Here is a 14,618-nt window from a genome sequence, read left to right on the forward strand (position 1 = left end):
TTTCCCACAGTAGTCGCCGCACTGAGCCCCCGCTGTCGGAACATTGCTTCTAATGGGGCCTTCATAAGGCGCTGCTGACCGGCCAAGCCGCCAGTCGCTGTGTTTCAACAATCAGCACACTTCTGTCGGTGTATGTATTGTTCATGCAAAATGCGTATGTAATATGTACATATTTTTGTTTAATAAACTGTACCACATACTATATATTCCTACTAAAGTTGCCTTTGTACGTTACTTTGTAATACTTAAAGAGATGCCTGTTTTTATGAATAAATTTACTGTACAGTACTTCTTTTTGGCAAATAAACATGTACAGTTCGATTATCCGAACAAACCAGTTTTCCGAACACCCATGTCCCCCAATTACTTCGGATAATCGACGCTCTACTGTATATGTTTCCTTCAGCCATGTGGGAACGTGTATGCAAACATCTTGTAAGCCAATTTGAAAATGTGCACAAATGTCTCTTTGCATTTGGAAACCATGTGTGCTTATGTATCCTTCAGTCACTCTGAACCCATTTGCATATATGCCCCCTCTGCTATTTTAAAAAAACCATGAGAACACATTTCTTTCTCAGTCTTTTTGGAGCTATCTAAACATGGCTGCACATGTGAGGTACTTTGAGTATGTGCAAAGTTTCTCCTCATCTGGATTCAAAACGATCTAATATTTATTTCCTTCAAGAAGATAATATTGAAAACATAGTAGCTATAATAGTAGAAATATGCAACTGGAAGGTTTTATTTTCAAACTTTGTCTAGATGTTAATTTACTTAGAAGTCATCTAACCTCTAACTAAAAAAGAAATCATGTTGTTGAAGTGTCATCATTCATTGATTGGTTAACAAGAGTTGGAACATCCAATTCAAGTGTTTCACCTACATATCTGCTTTTCTTTTCATTTCTGTGGGTTTTATAAACCAAAATTATTAAACCTCTGTTAATTGTCATTGTGTCACCTCTAATCATTTGAACATTAATCCCCCTTGTAACCCTATCATGTCTAACACACTATCTGAACAAGAAAGTACGTTTTCATTTGACATACTGAATTTCTTTCAATTTCGTTTATACCCATTCTTATTATTTTACAAACCAACTAACTTTCATTTATTATTATTTTAGATATATTTTTTTACAAATTTGGATTGCTGATACATTGTCATGTGTCTACATTTTTATTACTGTGAAGTTACCCTCGTTTGTGTTGTTTCCTATAGCTACTATATTTGTCATTACTAAAGTAAACATATTACTTCCATTTTTCTCTTTCATGGATCTTTCATCTTATGGCTTGTTGTTGATGCATTTTATGTTTGTATCATTTGAAGTTATTTGAAATAATGGCTGATCTATTGAGTTTTAACATTGTTGTACAGTCACAGGCACTTCTGGCTTGTAACGATTCCATTTAAAGTCAATGGAGTCATAACAACCCGGAAATGTGCATGACTGTACATGTTTATTTTTGTAAATATATACAGTAAACCCTTGCTAACACGAATCCCAAGGAACCGAAAAATCAAGAGTTCATGTTAAAAAAAAATGTGCTAACCAGGGACTCAAATTTGATTATTGCAATACGGTTCTTTCTACACATTAACCATTAGAATACGTTTTACATATGTATGTCATCATAGAAAAAAGTACTACAGTAATTAACTTTTGGAGTTAGTTTTGAGGAATTTGTTAGTGCACGCGAGCGACATGTGCTGTTTGTCGTGTCGCTTCAGTTTAAAAAAAAATTGCATTCATTTCTGAGAGTCGGTTGCCAAGAGACACTTATTGTTTGTTGCCTGTCGCTTCGGTCTGAATGCTTACATTGAAAGAACAGGTTCCTGTCTTTCGTCACGTATCGCCTGATATTTCGATCCGAAATCTACCTATAATCTTGACTTAGGCTTACTTATTGAGGTGGTGTAAATTGTGTTATTTCGTGTTAAACCTTTGTACACAAAGCTCATATTTTTATATAATAATGTTTTGTGATGCATTTACGAGTGTAGGAGTTATAATGCAATTCCTATTTTGATTCTATTGTTATTTCATTAAAATCTTTCTGGTAAACTAATGTAGCATTCATATGGTAAATGAACATGCCCCAGTACATAAAAAGGTGTAGATCTCTGTTTCTTTGTCAAAACTAGTTACTAAGAGCTTCGTGTTATTGTTTCTGACGATTTAAACATTAAGAAACAAAACAAGCAGCCTTAATTTTCCCGACGAAATTCCCTCTCGCTGAATGTTAACAAATAGACGCAACAGCCGGGTGGCACATCGCAACTTGGCGGCCACCGTCAGCTGACGTCACACACGCTCTCTCTATACCTTCTATGCTCTAAGGTTACAATACTGTATAAGTTGATTGTTGACAAGATGATAGAGATTGTGGAGCGATTTCTTACATACTTAGCAGAGGAACAACAGAAAAAAAAAATATGCAAAACTTTGAAAGTTCGTGTTAAATGAGATCTAATGACACAACGGACTAAAAAACAGTTCGTAATTCGTGGTAACCGAAATTTAGGTTAACCGATAAAATTTTCTATAAGATATAATACATTTCTGCTGGGACCAACATTTTGTTCATGTTAATTGAGTGTTCGTCTTAAGCGAGTTTGTGTTAACGAGGGTTTACTGTATATATACATATATATCATACTTGAAAATGGAAGCCGTATTAAGACTTCCTTGAAGCATGCTATTTGCTTTTAAAAAATAGCACATTATTTGCTTTTTAAAAAATAAAAGCATTTCGAAGGGACGTATGCTGAAAGTTGGTTCATATATTTTTAAAACAGAGGATGCTGTGCAGTAACTATTATACAGATAATATTGTGTCTTCAACAAAAGATAGAATGTGTTCTGTTATTAGTAGCGGGTGTTGTTCTATTACAAACTAGGAAGTGAAGTTTTCTGTCTAAAACGTCATCTTTTCATTTTATCCTTAATGTGATTTTTGTGTGTGTCTTGTTTCAGTACCTTTAATAGTCACTTGTATCAATGATTTGTTATGTCAATGTGAGCTTTGCACTGATTAAGCTACCACCTTGTCCATGTGGAAATTGTGTCACTAGGCCATGTTAGCAATCAATCTTGTTTTCTTTGCAAAATGTTTCTGAATCATGGATGGATCTTCAACATTTGTGGCAAGGAAGAGTTCACAATGGCTTACATTTTACACTTGTTGTGTAGTTCACACATTTAGCAATTATTATTTATTTGAATAATACTTACTGAAAGGAAGAAAGAGACTCGTTGCTAACTCTTAGAGCTTGGTATGTTTGATTAAAATATATCAGTGAATATGCTTGAACATTGCAGTATATAACAAAATGGTGAATTTATAATCTGCACCCAGGTTTTACAGTGCAAAAATATGATGCTTGGATAACCTAAGTTCACGGAAGTTTGCAAGATGGTAACTGTTATCAATGAAATCATTCATTGTGCCATGCAGATGTAGTAATTCAAAGTAAATTGTTATGCCACATGATGTGAAGTGAAAATTTGGAACTACAATGAGTCGTATGTTACTGCAATTCACAAGCAATGCTCATTACTCCTGCTGCATTTTACAAAGAAATAAATTCAAGGAAAGCAATAACTAAATTTTTTTCAAGTATAGATTGATCACAGAAGTACAAATAAATGTGTAATATGCATAAGGCCAAATCCATTTCAATTCAGGCAGATTTGAGAAAATCTGTCAGGGTGATGTCACAGATATCCATGAAACTGAAATATATTATTCTAGATACAAAATTATGAGACACATATTTTTTTGTTTTGCAAAAAAAAAAAAAAAATGTCTGACTTAGGCTGTTTCAAAGTTTGGGACCAAATTTTCACGAGTTTTGGCGCCAAAAATTGTAAACGGCTCTTTCTCAGGAACTATTAAAGATATTTGGATTCTGTTTTTTTTATCTGTAAGTTTATTGAAAGCCTTTTCAAATGCATATACAACGAACTTTATATGCAGCTTTTGGGGTGTGCTATGAATGAAATTTAAAAAAATTAGCCCCCTTTTGGACCCCCAAATCTCGAAAAAGCCACCCTCAAAAATTTGCAAAATTTCAGGGCAGTTACTGCAATACCTCAAGTTGAACATATATAAATTTCACGGGGTGTATATGCCTGGTTGTAGTTTTACACAATATTTTAATAAGCACATTGACAAGCTGAAAACTTAAACGCAATCTTAATATTGAAGGAGACAAACTTTATTTCATCAGGCTATTATTGGTAAACAATATACAAATTTTAAATGCAAAACAAGCAAGACATATACATCATAAGAGTCCATAACCAAACAATTCATGTAATTGGTTTTTATCATCATATTGCTGATCACACTCAACATTTCTTATTTATAGAACATACTAGAAGTAATTTGATTTTCATATTCACATGTTCATTTGTTTCTTTTTGTTTGTGACAAATTGCTGTTACTTCCTTCTGAGCTTGAGTTTTGAGTCGTTTGGAAGATGTCTACAAGTGGAAAAGCAGTGTTTTCTGAGAAAAGAATAAAGTGTCCTGACTTTGAGAATAGGCATAAAAAATGTGTGTATCAAAGCAAGATTTGGAAGTTCAGGCAACTTGAACATATGTCAGTGTTGCTGAGAACTGATTTTAAACGTGAGGACATTAATCATGATACTTTAGTTTGTTTTAACTGTTACGGTCGATACTCTGACATTTATTCTGTGCGGACTGATGTCATTGTTCAGGAAGTTGGAGTATGTGTAGAATCTTCTGAAGGTTCAGTGTTTGAAGAAGAAAGTGTTACTTTGGGAAGAGAATTTCGAGTGTTTCATGATGATAATCTGTACAATGCAAAACAGGAAGAGACAGATACATTGAATGCAACCATATCTAACCTTGAAATGAATGTTAGTCCCTTAAAAACACCTCGTCTTGTGAGACCAGACAGAAGAAAAGCCTACGTAAGCAGGAAACGTCAGCAGCTGGCAACAGAATTTGAGACTAGTACAGGTTCCAAGTTATCGAAAATCTATGATATCAATATTGTGTCAACTAAAGCCGATGAGTCTGAATCAGAAGAATGTGGTCAATGTGCAGAATGGTGCCACACGATCAGTGATTCTTTTGCTTCATGCAATTCGTATCATGAAAAAGTGCGGCTACTGACAATTGTGCCAACAGGAATATCAATAAACCAACTACTGAGCACAATACCACAGACAACAAAACACATGATCGACAAATCACGGCAAATTAGGAGAATGAAAGGAGTGTACCACACATCAGATCCCTACCAAGGACACCCACTCCCATTTGCAAGTATTGATTTAGTAAGAAGCTACTTTCTGAGTGATGATGTCGACTGTTCTGTTCAAAGTCTAAATGCAAAAGATGTGATTGCAATACGAGAAAATGGTGTGAAACTTCTAAAACCAAAACGTTATTTATCTAGGACTGTTCAAGAGGTTTACCGCAAATTTACCAAAGACCACCCTGATGTTAAAGTAGGCCGTTCCAAGTTTTATTCTCTACGGCCCAGATGGGTTATTCCTCATCCTGCACGGGAAGTATGTGTCTGCATATACTGTGCCAATTTCGAACTTTGTTCTATAGCAGTGAAAAACAACAGCAGTTTTTTACCCACCAATATGAGTGAATTAATGCATCACCTACAAAGGCTTGTAGTGTGTTCTCCACCAACAGATTCCTGTCTTGGCGAATGTCGTGAATGTCCCAGGAGTGATGGAATCAGTTTAGAGTCTCTGGGATTAACTGATGAAGAAGAAGACAGTGAGGAAATATCTTTTGCACTCTGGGAGAATGGGGACCTTATTAAAAAGACAGTTCCAGTATATCTGTTCATTAGTGAAATTGCTAAATGGAAAGTCAAAGCTGTCTCACACTTGCATGTGAAAGACATTCAAAGAAAAGCAGTGGCAGAAGAAAAGATAAGAGCACAAGTAGAAAGTCAACACTTGGTACTTCATGTTGATTTCGCTGAAAACTGGACAGTTCTTCTACGAGATGAGATACAAAGCTACCACTGGAAAAACGACCAGGTGTCTATATTCACTGCAGTAGCGTATAAGGGAGATTGTACAAGAAGTTTTGCCATTGTAAGCGATGAAACCACCCATGACTCAGTGCATGCTCTTCTAGCTGTTCAAAAATCGTTATCAACTGCATGAACTTGGATCACTCCAATATCCAAGCAAGAAATGGATTTTCACAGCCACTGGGCATGGAAAATCAGCATGTGACGGTGTTGGAGGTTCAGTTAAGCACCTTGCTACACGGCACAATTTATCATCAGGGCATATTAAGTGCATTCAGACTGCAGAAGAATTTCAGACTGTTGTTCAGACATATACATCAGCTGTTACACTGATTTACATTCCATCTGCAGAGATTCAAACATTCCGTGATGAGAAACACAAAGAGTGGGTACATGTGCAGGCAGTGCGAATGATTCAAAAAAGCCATGTGTGGCATGCAGAGGGAACCGGAAATGATATTGTAGTTTCCATTGCAAGAACTGCCCAGCATGAGAAACAAAAAGTGACTGTTACTATGGGAAACAGCTCACATGTTATGCAGTATTGTGGAATTCACGACATCAAAGTGGGAACGTTTTTGGCTGTTATATATGATGACTGTTGGTGGGTTGCAGAAGCAACTAAAGTGGACTTTGAGATACAGGAAGTGTTTGTAAATTTCATGCTGCCACATGGACCTGCAAAGGGCTATAAATTTCCTGATAGAATTAGGCAACAAGAACATCAGTGTGTGATATCTTTGCAAAATATTCTGCAAGTTCTTTCTCCACCACATCCCCTTGGACAATCTGGAAGACTGCATGCCATCTCTGATACTGAAACTGCCTGTGTAGAAAAAGCTTTCATGAACAGAACAAACATATGAATACCGGTACTGGGAGTTCACATTGCCTAGCATGAATAAAAAAATGTCTTATGCTTAAGTTTTCAGCTTGTCAATGTGCTTATTAAAATATTGTGTAAAACTACAACCAGGCATATACACCCCGTGAAATTTATATATGTTCAACTTGAGGTATTGCTGTAACTGCCCTGAAATTTTGCAAATTCTTGAGGGTGGCTTTTTCAAGATTTTGGGGGTCCAAAAGGGGGCTATTTTTTTTTTTAATTTCATTCATAGCACACCCCAAAAGCTGCATATAAAGTTCGTTGTATATGCATTTGAAAAGGCTTTCAATAAACTTACAGATAAAAAAAACAGAATCCAAATATCTTTAATAGTTCCTGAGAAACAGCCGTTTACAATTTTTGGCTCCAAAACTCGTGAAAATTTGGTCCCAAACTTTGAGGCAGCCTAAGTCAACATTTTTTTTTTTTTTTTTTGGGAAACAAAAAAATCTGTGTCTCATCATTTTGTATCTAGAATAATATATTTCAGTTTCATGGATATCTGTGACATCACCCTGACACTCCCTGCCTGTCTGCATTTGGAATAGGCCATAAATGTTATGTAGAAATTATACATATCTTTTGACTACAAGTTGTACATCTTCTCTATAAAGATTTGCTACTCCTGAGACCATATCATCATTAATGAGTATATTGTGCATATCAACTTCAACACAATATTTCTGAGTGGCAAAAATATAGAAAATACATTTTGCTATGCACTTAAGGTCATACAAGAGTGAATGAAGAAACATGTGGTAAAGTAATGATGATAAGGAGTTTGCAACAGGGCTCAAACTCATAAAAATCATATTGTCACCAACTTGCCAGTTGGTGGGTAACATCTTAGAATGGATGTCATCGCATATCTTCAAGTTATGGTAACGTGCCACAGCTTGTGATTATCCTGTTAACATAACATTAATTGAACTGTGTTAAGCAAAAATATGTTTTCCTTTTCACTTCGAATTTTTGCTGATTTGCTTGGTGTTTAATCTAACCCTGAAGTTATCCAGAGGGAGAATCAAATTGTTGATGAGGCAGCCATGTTGGTAGTTGCTGAATACAAGGTGATATAGCAGGGTTTAAGATTACTGCCATTCGCTTATTTCAGTTCATTAGGAACTGAAACTGAGAAACTCATATCGTGATATCACCAGTATCATAATTTAAGAAAAAGAATAGCAAGACAAGATATAAAAATATCTCCAAGACATAGCAACTGAAGAATTGTAAATATATTCATACACTCCTTGAGATGGGGCTCAAAGTGAATCTGATAGATAGTGTGAAAATATGCAGTAGTAAACAGACAACATATTTGGAGCAAGTTAAACGGTTCGTCAATCTGTTTCATGTTTCACTTCGAGGAAGAAACAAAAGATTCATGGAATGAATGTTTCTGTGTGAGTTGTGTCAATCGTTAATCCAACAGATCTTAACAGAAATTGCCAGGAAACTCTCTCATGTAAGAATAATTAATTAAACAATGGAAATAAGAGCCTCAAACTCAGAGAATAGTAAATGACAAGATTCAGAATGTCAAAACAAAGAAAATTCAAATTATAGCAATTGGGTGAAATCTGTGTTTCTGAATGTGTATGAGCTGCATCAAAGCACATGGAAAAGAAAAGTTTGGATTGTAATGGTTGGCAAAGTGGATAATGGAATAATATGAATAACTGTTAATATTTTATTATAATTACTTTTGTAATCCATGTGGTAGAAAATTGAATCCAGATTCCAGAATCAAAAAGTCTCCAAAAACACAAAAGTGGAATTACAGTGAGTGCAGAAAGGAAAAAATGTGGAAGTTTAATTCGAAATTGCCAGCTGTTTAATATAATTATGTCTTCATATGTCATTCCTATGGCAGTAAACACAGTGGAAATCTAAGTTTTATGTTTCCAGAACTCCTGCTCTAAATACTAGAAAATATTATAATTTACCCCAGATTTTAAGTTCTTCAGTCTCAAGTTCCTGAAAATTGTATAATGAAGGTTCCATTGTATCTAATTGACTGGATTCATTTCACAGTTAGCTTTCCAAATGATGTTCTGTTCAAGCACTTTCAAATTGTAAAGTGATCATATATTTGGGATCTTTCATCATGGTATCTTACACGTGGCTCAGATATTTTGTTGAGTCTTACACAGCGAGGTCTGGTGTAAAACAAATTTCAAGAGAGCATTAACATAAGCCATAAAGGATAAAATATGCATTAGAAATAGCTTGTCAGCACATACAGAAGAGTGGAAATTTATGATGGAAAGTTTGAGGAAAATTGTGGCTCAACCAGGTTCAAGTTGTGTACAATGGTTATTTTCTGTCGAGCATAAATACTCCAATTGAGAAGAGGAGAATAATTGACACCATTGGATAACCACAACCAGTGCTTTTTTCCAACACACACAATAGTTCGCTTTACCAGCACCTTTTTTTGTAACTGAGCAATAATAATATTTTGTGCTAATGAAGAAAATGTAAATGAACATACACAGTCATTATTAATTAGAAAGAGGAGAGGAGTGAATTATATCTACATTTTATCTACTCACACAGTGTTAAATTCTGAAGTTTGGAATGTTTGTGTGCCAAGGGATAGAAGTTTTACAAAATCAGAAAATCAAAGTACTTAAATAGAGAGAAAAAGTTCAGTGAAATTGAGAATTTTATTTCTAAACATCCCTATGCTCTTTCTGTGCTTTTAGTTTAATGTTAGGTCATAACGTTAATTTATTGGAAAACATGATAAATGTATTGAACATTGAACAAGTGGCAATCTTAGCAATGGTCATATTTATGCACATTGCAATTAAATTCTTCATTTTTAAAATAATCGCCAAGTGTCTTGCTTTTATTAGATTTGAAATAATATTTGAAATAATAACATGTGGAATGCTTAACGGAATATTTTATCTACTGTGATATCAATTAACAAAACAGTTATTCATGTAAGAAAGCGCTTCTTTGTGGAGAAGGCAAGATTATGATGCATGGCGTGTAAGAAGCATTGAGCTGATTATAATGAATTATTTGTTTTTACTAAACCAATTGTTGATGGCAGTCAGAAAAGAATTGAATGAAGTTATTATTCCTCATCAAATGCAGTGTCAAATATGTGTAGAATGAACCAGAATGCAGAACAATCATTTAGGAATGTGTAGAATGTACGGTGATGGTTGTTCTTTACAGATAATTTGGCTGTTACAACCTTTGCTCAAAAAATATTTACAGTGTCTGATAGAAACGTGGTTGATATGTTCATTTGTTTATATCTATGAGGTAGCCATGTCTTCAAATGATTCAATCCATTCCATATTGATTAGGATTCCTGTTCATGCACATGTGCATTGATTCCCTGGTAGTAGAGAACATTGTTTGTCAACATCATCACTTTGAAGGTTTGCATGTTTTCTCTGGTCTACCACAACCGAAGCAAATTTCCACCATTCAATTTAATATTGACACTGTAATGTTTATTTAGTGACCAACCAAAGAACAATGAACAATCTGGCTTCAGTGGTTTAGTAACTAATGCAATGTGCTGCAGAATTGGAATGTTCAGTTCAAAATTCAAGTCCTCTCATCTCGTCTCATTGTTGATTAACTTAGAGGTATATAAAAGAGCACAATTTACCCAAAAAGCAAATAACACAAGGAACCATCTGGTCTTGCAACAATGGGCAAAATTAAGCAATGTATCATGTTACATACTGGTGAATGTTAATTAGAATAGTGTGCCAAGTAAGTGTTTTTTTTTCATGGAAAAAAATGAGGATAAGCTAACGAAATACACCTTCTATGAACTTTATGAAAGGCCCCATTCCATTCAAATCATTTTATCACCAAGGATAACAACAATCAAGATGGGTGCCATAGGGTTTCAGCCAATGATCTTTCAATTGTGTATCCACAACTTTATTTTGTCATGCATTACAAAAATCCTACAAACATAAAAACATAAAACAGTCTCTCATTGTCGTATTTTGAGCAGTGTGGTGGAATTTTTATTCTGTGTAACCTTTTTGGTAAAATATTGACTTCACTGTGCAGCATAAAAAATAATGTCATATTACAGTATCTGTTGCTAATAATATTAAAGTCGAACATAAAACATTTCCTAAGCATATTCATGCATGAAAAGTTAATCCAAGACCAAATGGAATCCTTGATTCAGGCATAAGATCACAACATATTAAAGGAACCATTTCTGTCACGTGTATCTTAGAAGGTTATTTTTTTTTTGCTCATAGTGTTTATTTTATTTTTGTGACAATTTGTACAAGCTGTTGATGAAGTGGGTTCTTTGGAGAAATGATAGGTTTTGCATGTTGTATTGATTAAGAATATATATATGATGCTGGTAACAAGATGATGGTCGGTATAACAGTATGTGCCTTCTGACATTAAAGTATGTTGAGAATCATAAGTTGTATAAGCATACCCACACACCTCACTATACATAAAAATTAAAGAAATTGATTGAAATGCATTTGGAAGGTCTTATGACATCATTTTATGAAGGTAAATGTTCTTCGTTTCAATTTGAAATACAAGTTGCTAATTGCTAGTACATCTCCTGTGTGTGCCTAATCTACAATAAGTTGCTTATTGCATCTACAAGATTGGCAAGTTTTTTTTTTTTTTTTAGTTGTCAAGACATGGTGACTAGATTGCCCCAGATTTGTATCAAGTCAGTATTTTGATAGTAACCTTTTTCGATGAAGAAACCAGAGCAAGGTGCTGATAACACCACCTTCTTCCACAAGCCCTTTACTCTTCAGTCTTCATGACACACCAAGTTTTTCCTTGCTATTCTAATCGTTCAGGGTTTTCTCTTCAAATTTGTGTAAATTGCAACAAAGCTTTGCATTAAACTGTTCTCAAAAATTGCATTAGATGAAGGGGTATTAATAAATGTCCTTGTGCTTACTTTGTGTAATTTTGCAGTGGAATTTTTGTAAGCTGTGACAGTACATATATTTTACTGTTGGTGATAAGCAAATTTATATTTTATTGACATATTTTATCATACTTGAGAGATTGGGATATCCTACATTTTGAAGATGATGTAGGGATGAGCTGATAACCTGTGCTAGTACAAACCCAAAAATAAATGGTACTTTACCTGAATTAAGCTATCTTTCAGGACCCATAAATTGCTAACGGACACATTTGCAGAGTCTAAATGCGACTGAATTCTCCACCTTTATTGCGTGGCAAAGTTGACAGTTTTAAGTTGACTTATGCTCAGATAAGACTGGACATACAGTTTAGAGTGGGATTCAAAGCACTGTGCAATGTACCTCCACTGAGAATTGAACCCAGGCTCCCTTGATAACAATATGGCAGCAGTAGCTGTCAGGGAGGCCCACCTGACAAATTTGAGTTTCAGGAATAAGTAGCAGCTATTTTAGTATTCTCATATTTAAAATTTCCACAGTTGTCCGTTTTCATCTTACCTTACTATGGTATTGCTCTGAAGTATTGACGTTTCAACAACAGTATATACTGGTGTTTATTTATGGTCATCCTTTAAACATTTTAAATTATTTTACGTTTATAATAACTAAATCAACTTCTGTTTCCTTATACTCCCGATGAAGACTTAATATTAATTGGTTGAAATAATGATTGATTTGGTTTATTTTACTTCCCTTTTCTGTCACTTTTGGTTAATTGCAAAGATGAGGATGAGTAATGATATCATGAAATTGATGAAGAACGCTCACAAAGAACACTCATACCTAGGCTGGGATTCGAACCTGGGTTGAAATGATGCTTCAACTAGAAGAATACCACAGTAAGGTATGTATACATTTATAGTTGAATACATATATATTAACTATGTTTCAGGCTGCTCTGATAACACAATTGTTAGCACTTTTGTCATGTAATCAAGGGGCCTTGGGTTTGATTCCCAGTGGAGTTACATTGGTTCTGATTCTCCTTTGAACTGTAGATCAGTTCCAACTAGCACATTTGGCTTAGATATGCCAATCGGAACTGGACCTACAATTGAAAATGGGATTCAAACATCATCTTGCAACAAGCCTCCACCAAAATTGAGTCAAGGCCGTTGGTGACAGCATTACCACTACACCACCAGTGAGATCCCAGTCTGAGCATAAAATGAACTTTAACTTTCTAAATTATTACCAAGTTCAGTGTTGGTGATTTGTAGAGTTTAAACATCAGTTCAGCCCTAAGATGAACATATGATCATGCCATACAAACATCATGTAAATTACCAAGAACATGTGATGTTTTTACACCAGAAACAGGATCATCTAATAAGACAAAAACTGTACAATTCATTTGTTCAGTGGTTATTTGGAATGTAATATGTAATGAACCATATTTTTCCTCACAGGGCCTTGTTGTGGAAGTTATTCCAAGGAGGACATGTGAGACAGGTCTCGCAAATGTAATTCAAATAATTTATTCTGATTTTTTTTATCTTTAGTAAAATATTTTCGTATTACAGTGTATGTTGTAAGTTTAGTTTCAGTAATGCATTTTAGCTGAGGATAGTGTCAGCATTTCACCATGAACTTAACAGAAGCCATAGGTGTAAGTGGGCCCTTCTTTTCATGAAAGAAAACATTTCCTTCATACTAACCAAACTGCATGAAGACCTTGTTTTTACATTTATTCTACAAGCAAGGCATGTTCCCTTTAACCTGTATTGGAATGCTTGAACAGCAGTGTGAATGTGCACCACAATAGATGAGTATATATATATTTTTGCTTATTTTGCTTCACTGTGTAGTTGAATATAAATCTTGTACTCTGGGCAGGGAATTCTGTGGTTTTCACGTCATGTTTTATGTTTTGCTTTGGAAGGAATCAGTTGTGTGAGATTCATGGTGTAATGTTTCTAAAGAATTCAGATTAGGGTCTTTTTAAAGGTGCTTCCCGGACTGAGAGAAGGGAGATGTTTTTGTATGTATGTCTACGTGTACATCCAGCATTTTGTGTGCCGTGTAACTGAATTTTAAACAAACTTGGTGAATTTCGTGTGTGAAGTTTGGTGTTTCCGCGTTGCGAATTTTGATGTTTCCTGATTAATTTCGAAGGCTCATTGCCATCATTAACTGAGGATGCAGCATCTGGGTCGGAGATGGTAGTGCACCACTGCTTCGTTTGTTCCAGAGCAGCGGTACTTCCATTTTCTCCCATCTGGTGACACTGGTGTGTGCTTCTCAGTTTGCATTGTCTGCTGTGCTTTCCGCTGGCATCTGTGTTGGCTTCCATCATCGGAAATCCAAACATTCAAATTTGCAATGCAGAAACACCAAAGTTCACGTATAAAATACTAAAACTGCATTTACCACATCCATCATGAAACTTGGTGGTTGTTTTTCTAAGTTGTCTTGTGTATGGTTTACAGTGTTTAAATAGTCTTCTTAGTTAAAAGTTAGTGTTGAATAAATTGCAAGATTTGACTTGTGTTTGCACTAAAAGTATAAAATTGCACACAAGTTAAAAAAATAGTGTACCAAATATGCTGCTGTTTGACATTTGCCTCATCTCACCTATATACTTGACCTGCATTTCCATGGGGACACCTCCGACCTCCATGGCAGAGTGTTTGTCACACCATGCTTTGATGCCAGCTGTCCTGAGTTCAAATCTTGGCCTGTTGTTCGTGAGTGTTCCTTCATCAATTTAGTCATAAC

The 14,618-nt window shown here is 35.1% G+C and overlaps 1 protein-coding gene across 4 annotated transcripts in view; it reads left to right on the plus strand.

Moving 5' to 3' along the window:
- Positions 1 to 14,618, plus strand: part of LOC145979793 (condensin-2 complex subunit D3-like) — a 183,229-nt gene that overhangs the window by 87,166 nt on the left and 81,445 nt on the right. For 2 of the 4 annotated variants that reach the window (XM_083112785.1, XM_083112782.1), the window contains exon 11: positions 13,310 to 13,363. The exons of the other annotated variants lie outside the window; for them this stretch is intronic. In XM_083112785.1, the coding sequence (XP_082968911.1) occupies positions 13,310 to 13,363 (54 nt within the window). The remainder of the gene's footprint in view (positions 1 to 13,309; positions 13,364 to 14,618) is intronic. 4 annotated transcript variants of the gene reach the window in all.

The sequence above is a fragment of the Lepisma saccharinum genome, chromosome 26 (assembly GCF_977018435.1).
Source record: "Lepisma saccharinum chromosome 26, izLepSacc3.1, whole genome shotgun sequence".
NCBI lineage: Eukaryota > Metazoa > Arthropoda > Insecta > Zygentoma > Lepismatidae > Lepisma > Lepisma saccharinum.